Source organism: Clavelina lepadiformis, chromosome 7 (genome assembly GCF_947623445.1).
Source record: "Clavelina lepadiformis chromosome 7, kaClaLepa1.1, whole genome shotgun sequence".
Taxonomy (NCBI): Eukaryota; Metazoa; Chordata; class Ascidiacea; order Aplousobranchia; family Clavelinidae; genus Clavelina; species Clavelina lepadiformis.
Window position 1 is genome coordinate 153,816 of NC_135246.1, and position 7,057 is coordinate 160,872.

The following is a 7,057-nucleotide window of genomic DNA, read 5'->3' on the forward strand; positions in this document are numbered from 1 at the left end:
TTTCAACTCTACACCTAACTTAAATTATTTTCAAGTCTAAAACGAATTTCGATGTCCAGCGCAAAAACTGTCATATTTCACGAAAGAAATGAGTTTAAAAACCATTTTTCGAAAACTTGTGCATTATTTCCTTCTGTATGTTTCTTTAAGTTTTCATGGAGCTATCTTTTTTGTAGATTTATTTTTTAGGTACCTTTTTTGCTTGGATATGAATTTTGTGGCAAAACCAGTGCACAAAAAAGATCTACTATGGCAAAATGCATTGTTACTGATAGCAAATTAACATTATTCGATGTGTACAGAAAAGTAAACTACGTAACCAGATATGCTAAAAAAGATCTTTATATACAGATTTAAATCACATATTTATAAGGCCACCACTATCCAACCAGAAAATTTTCACAAAACAGCAGTTTTGAAAGTCGCGTGATTGAAAAAATGCAGTTTTAAAGACTTTTTGGTTATGCAAGATCAATTTACGAAGATTCGGTTAAATATAGAAACACGAAAACACAACTTCGGTAACCGGAAAAAATCATATCTAATGCAGTTATGATAATCGCAACAAAAACATTAACATCGCAACAACAAAGAAATCGTAATCCGTTATAATTTGGACAGGCTCCAAAATACCCAACTGGTCCAGTTAAATCAGACGGATAGCATGCCTAAGCTTATTATGACAGGCTTGTTGCAAATGCAACGTCATGGGGGAGGGTAGAAGGCGAACTTTTACTGACTTAAACATTGATGTTTAATGTTGATGATGTAAATGATGAATTTGATGTTAATTGTCAATTAAAAGCCAATCAAATTTGTCTGCTTAATAGGAATTGCATTTTTTCTAGCTGTCCACCATTGGCAATCAAGTTAACTGTGTAAGATTGCTGTGATAAGATATGATTGATCTGCATTGCTTACTGTAACGGCCAAATTGTGTATGGAATATTTCTATACAGTGACAAATTTGATTTAGTTTAGCTACGGACTTTTTCATATTGAGACATTCACTTCGAAGTCCATTGTTTATTATAATAACGAAATTTTTTACGGACTTTTTCATATTGAGACGTTTCGAAGTCCATCGTTTATTATAATAACGAAATTTTTTACGGACTTTTTTATATTGAGACGTTTCGAAGTCCATCGTTTATTATAATAACGAAATTTTTTACAGACTTTTTCTATGTTGTCAGTGAAAACAAAGAAATACACGGTATGTGAGGAGAAAGATAGAACGAGAAACGAGAGCAAAGGAGGGGAGAAATATCTTGTATTGAAACCACTATTGAATAACCAAGGTCACTGGTAACCTGCGAGTGTGAACTTTTTCAATATTTCTCCAGTTACAACACTTGCAGCCATAGATATTTTTAGCACCCATAGTGGAAAGCATGGCAACTGCACCCTTGAGATTTTTTAAACTGTGCTCTCCAGTCCGGTCTAATATCCTATAAAACAATGCTGAGGTCCGGATGGGTTTTCTGTTTATGCACATTTAAGAAGCAACAATGATTCCTTTGTTTTACCCCTTGTTTGTTTTCTTGAAAAGATTTTCCCAGGTTTATTTAAAATTTTTCAGTAAATCGTTAATTAATCCATTACCAACAATGTCTGAAGAAGATTTTGGAGGTGGCAGTTCTGGTGCAGCTGAAACTTATCCCAAACAATGTTCTTCTTTGAGAAAGAACGAATTTGTCCTGTTGAAAGGAAAGCCTTGCAAGATCGTCGACATGTCCACTTCGAAAACTGGCAAGCATGGTCATGCAAAGGTATGTACAATTTAATCACTTCATTATCAGGTGTCAGTTTGACAGTTGAGCCATTAGACGAACTGGAACATCGAGTGCGTTAACACAAACGGATCTCAAATCTTTTTCTATTAGAACCAAGCAACAAAATTTCACACAAAGTGTCCAAGTATTTGCTTGTAATATGACGTAATCACAAAACAAATCGCTTTGTTTCAAGAATAATGTTTAGAAAGTTATTGAAAAAACAAAATGATTAAGAAAATATTATTGACCCCATTTTAGTTCAGCCATGTTGGTTATTAGCAGGCGCAGTTATGTTTGGAGGAAAAGGAGAATCCCCGCTAATCATAATAAGGAAACTCAAAAGTTTTAAATTTCATTCACACCAACTTATTGCCATTCTTCTGGAAACTTTATTAAGATACTTCATGGACTCAATGCTTGTGCACCCACCTGAAAAAACCTCATTTTTCCAGGTCGCCAATTTTCGCTCCAATTTAGGTGGCTAATTACTTACGGTACAGCTGGCTGTCCTGCTTGCACAGGGAAGCTTTAACCTTGGGTCATACAAATAATTTCTGAAATTCTCGCATAATGCAAAGAAGCCTGTGCCTTAGATGCCAGCGTGGCTAGAGGTCAAAGGTTAAAGGTACATAAATAGTCTGGCGACTTTTGTGATTATCGGCTGTTGTTAACAATGCTGAAATCTTTATTTATTATATATTTGAACTTTTGTTTCAACTTGCTCAGTTTGCATCACAAGCTATGGCAGCTTTTACGCTGAGAAGGTTTTATCTGGTTGCTTCATTTTGTAATTCGTTCATCATCTAAGTTCCTTGTACCATGATCATTGGCTCCAGTTTGACAAAATAACTTGCTGTGCGGTATGATGTCATAATATTCGTCATGACGTCATGTAACTTACCCCATGTACAAAACAGTGTGTATGAACGTACATGTTTGGGAATCGTTATAATGGAAAATTTTCCAAAGAAGTACATAATATGTGAAAGAACACTACGCACTGAATGTGTTGCTAAAATATATAGTTTTGAAAAATAATTCTTGGTTAGGCAATAATAAACAAACAAAAAAAACAAAGTTGGCCTTAATTGTGACATACATCAAGGCTCTTGTGATGTCATAAGTAATCACAGACAACATTTGCAAATTCACAAATATAGCAATATCTACTGAATATGGTACTGTATGACTTGTGGGCATTTGTTACAGCTGTATAGATTGCTCAAACTACCAATAGCTTAATAGGTAACAGCCTACAGCCCAACCACGACAACCAGTTTGACGGGTAGCCTTTGCGGTCCAGAGGATATCGTAACTTTACGGACGTAAATGATTGGGCCACCGGATTTTTTATGTTTAAAGCAATTATAACTTATTTATTAATTACAAATTACAGTGCTTCACATGACGCCTAATTGACCATAGGTTAAACTCTGACGACCTTCACTTCTGACTTCTGTTGACTACCTAGCAATCTATGTCATAACAAGAAACTTCGTCTACGTTACAATGAAGGCCTAAAACTAAGGATTTTTGCGATTTTTTGCCGATAATGACGTAACCACGAACTATTTTTCAAAATATAGTTGATAATAATAATAAATAATAGTTAATAGTGATCTTTCATGTAAGGTCAAATTGTTTTTTGACTTGCAGCTCACTTTAAAGTCGTGGGTGTTATCATTGTCCTGGCAGTGCATCATCATCGTACACTTACAAACGCATCTCACTTCATAATAAAGTAAAATTGAGAACAACAGAATCACAATTAACGCTTTTGTCGGTTGTTCTAACTTTAGCTTTTCTAGTTTAATTGAAATTGACCAATTCATGCTTTTGAAAGCTAAGCTTTGAACTTTGCACTCTTAATCAAGGTTTTCCTGAAAATCCAATTCATTTTTTAATCATAAAAGTTCCTAGTTAGATTTGGTAACAAAACATATCTCGGCTGGAATTAACGTGTTAATCTGAATTCCAAACAACTGAAATCCCCGTTATCCGACACAAAACTGCCGGGATCGGATTTCTTTCTATGCATTTTACTCCTTCAATCTGGAAACCCCGCTGTCCAGCTCTGATAGAAAAGTTTTGGAACAAATGAGCTAAATAAATAGCAATAAAATCCGATAAACCGGATTATTAAGAGTGAAGCGAAAATGATTCACGATTGTCCTAGATACAGTAGTTAGTTGACGAATACAATGGCCGATTATCTACGCATAATAACATTGCAGTTTCACTCTTTAAAGTTCTACACATACTTTGAATTGGAGTAAGGTGCATACTGCTTTTTGAATACGGTGCGGCATTTGCAAGATTGATTGATTTTTCGCTTTCTGATAATCCTGATACCTCGCTAAACCGACATTTTATGACGAAACAAAATGGTCTGGATTAACGAGGTCTGACTATATATTGTACGTCATACTTTAAAATATTTTTGTTCCAGGTTCATTTGGTTGGTCTTGACATATTCGACACGAAAAAGTACGAGGACATTTGTCCTTCAACCCACAACATGAGTTGCCCAAATGTTGATCGCAAAGAATATCAGGTGAGTGTTAATTGGTGACATTTTGCATGGAGTTGAAAGCCGAAGATTGCTGTGATCTCGCATCTGCTCTTCATTCTAAGCCCATGATCAGAGCTGTTCAAACTTCATTGCGCACCGTTCACTTTAACAATGGCCTGACAATAGCCCATCTAAATCATTGGCTATTGAGGAAGATCATATTGTTATAACATGTTGGACGATTTTTGCCTGAAACTTAAAAAACTTTTGGATTGCTCTCATTTATGCAAAACATAAGAAAACTGAACATATCTTGAATATTGCAATTTTTATTGGCATGAGATCAGCTTGAAGTAGCAATGGGTATTCCCCTACAGTGGATGCTTTCATTTCACTTTCAAAGCCAGGCACATGGATGGGGAAGATTTTCCATGACACTTGCCATTGAAATCTCAATGCAAAGTATCGCAAGTGGCGTCTTCTCATTAATAATCTGGTTGTGTTGAAACTAAATTGCCTCGGTCAACATGTTAATGAAGGCATGCGCAAAACCATAGTTTTATAAACTTCGAATTTTTCTAAACGGGCTTTAGGCGGTTTCCATATCTAACAAAGCAGTTTTATTGCATATATGCAATTTTAATTCTTACCCTATTATAGGGGTAAGGTTGGGTTTAGTTGTTTAGCTTCTAATACCTTTTTTGGTTTTTGAACGTAAGTAAAAGCATTTTTTTTAAAGTTAAAAGATCTTGGTAACTTGATATTCTTGTAACAAATTAATATTTTACTTAAAACAGTAATTGCAAGTTTTTTTTAAGATTTTAAACAGTTTTTATGAAGGCAAAGCAATCCAGGTGGTTGCCTACATTTATATATTTGTAATAATTTTTGTTAATAAACTTGCACGTATAACTTACTGAGGTCAGAGAACTTCTGTATTTCATTATTTCCCTGAAAATTCTTGCACATTTTTGTTCTTAGTCTTAACTTGCGATCTGTTTTGTGCATCAGGTATTTTTACTTCAGGAATGAAATAAAAGAAATCTGGCTATGCCGGTTGAAAAATATGAACATGAAGTTTCAAAAATTTCGTTACTTCTAGTAAATCCAAATTGGTAAATGAGAAGTAGACGCTTCTGCAATAATGTTGAGCCAATAAAAATGTTTTTGAATGAATGTAAAAAAGGCAATTTAGTTTCAACGCGATGGTTTGACCAACAATAAAATTTGTTGTCGTTGAGTGATAGGGTTATATGTATGTTGGCTCTGGGTGAGGCAAAAAGGAGCAGTCAAGTATCACATGCTCTGCCACACTCCTAGTGGCGGGTTGAATGCATCCGGTCTGCTGTTGTGTACCCACCACCGCCCCCATGAAAATGCACTTTGTGTGGTGTTATCATATTGCCTCTACCGATGTTTGCAATCTGTAGTGAAGAGTTATTAACGGAATCGGTGTTTAGTGCATCGGCATAGAGGAGGATTACGTTACTCTCATGGACGAAGGGGGCGACACACGCGAAGATCTTAAAGCGACCCCCACCCAGATTGGTGAAATACAGGCCATCTTGGATGCAGATGATGATTGCCTGGTAAGTGACGAGCTTTTACCCACTTCCCAGCTGGTGGGCCTCCCCGCTAATGGTCACTAGAAAGCTAAAATGTTGCAGCACAAAAATCAAAGAATATAAAGCGACTGCAAAAGCTGTAGCAAGCTTATTTTTATGTGACGTAAAACATTGCCAGCAAATTTGGGTAGTCGGTTAAAAAAGTTGGTCACTGTCCAGCAGGGAAAATCTCCAACACCTACAAGAGTTTTAATCCTTCCATAACGGTAAATATAGCAGCCATAAAAGTTGATTTTAACATGAACTTGATTATTTTTCAGGTTTCCGTTTTGAAAGCGATGGGTAAGGAACAGATTATGACTGTGAAGAAGGGCAGCAAATAAGCTGACCCCCATCCGGAGAGAACAAAACCACTACATTTATGAAATTATCAATATGCTTTGTGTTGCTTCTCCTTGGGCGCACAACACCCATGTTCAAATTGCAACTTTGCAGCTCGTGAAAGATTTTTTCGTTGTTTGTGGCCGACTTTTAAAATTCCGCTCATAACCAATTTTCCACTCATTACTCTGCAAAAACGAATATAAGCTCCAAGTTTCCCAATAATTGCTTCTATATACACCATCTTTGATTTTCAAATTTTTGCCTCGTTAATTGCGTCACAATGCCAAGCATCGAACACGTGTTTAGAGCTTTCCAAGTCGCTGCCATCATTCGATTGTGTGCTGGAGACGAATCTCAATGCAAATGCAGCTTTTTTTATCAAACCAAGACCCGGTTTATATCTGTCTATCACTTTATTACGTAACTTAGCCCACTTACTAATTTGCTTTGTACGCTTTGCTTGATGATCTATGAGTTCGTTGCGTTTTGGAGATCGTCTGATGAAGTTTTAGGTCAAATGGGAATGACTCGTGTTGGTGGTTTAATAAAGGATAGTGTTAAAGGTTTAGTGATGACTCGCTTTCATGGAGGCTGTACCTGATCACGTGATATCTCGTGCGATTTGCGGTTGGGAGAAAATCAAATCCAAGGTTAACTCATGAAACAAGTAGTGACTAGTGATGAACGTCACAAATACCACGCTGGCGAGTTTCGGGTTGGATTTTACGTCTTGGCTGTGATCACAGGTCGCTGCCTCTCTGGGAATACCCACGAAGCGCACATAGACATCAAAGCAACTTATATATGATTGCTGCACC

The 7,057-nt window shown here is 36.4% G+C and overlaps 1 protein-coding gene across 1 annotated transcript; it reads left to right on the forward strand.

Annotated features, from left to right (window-relative positions):
* The first annotated feature begins 1,533 nt into the window (after positions 1 to 1,533).
* Positions 1,534 to 6,807, forward strand: LOC143465653 (eukaryotic translation initiation factor 5A-2-like). Its single transcript, XM_076964055.1, has 4 exons — positions 1,534 to 1,772; positions 4,228 to 4,332; positions 5,751 to 5,879; positions 6,176 to 6,807. Exons 1-4 carry the CDS (start codon positions 1,611 to 1,613, stop codon positions 6,236 to 6,238), a joined length of 459 nt encoding a protein of 152 aa, XP_076820170.1. The 5' UTR covers positions 1,534 to 1,610; the 3' UTR covers positions 6,239 to 6,807.
* Positions 6,808 to 7,057: the final 250 nt, after the last annotated feature.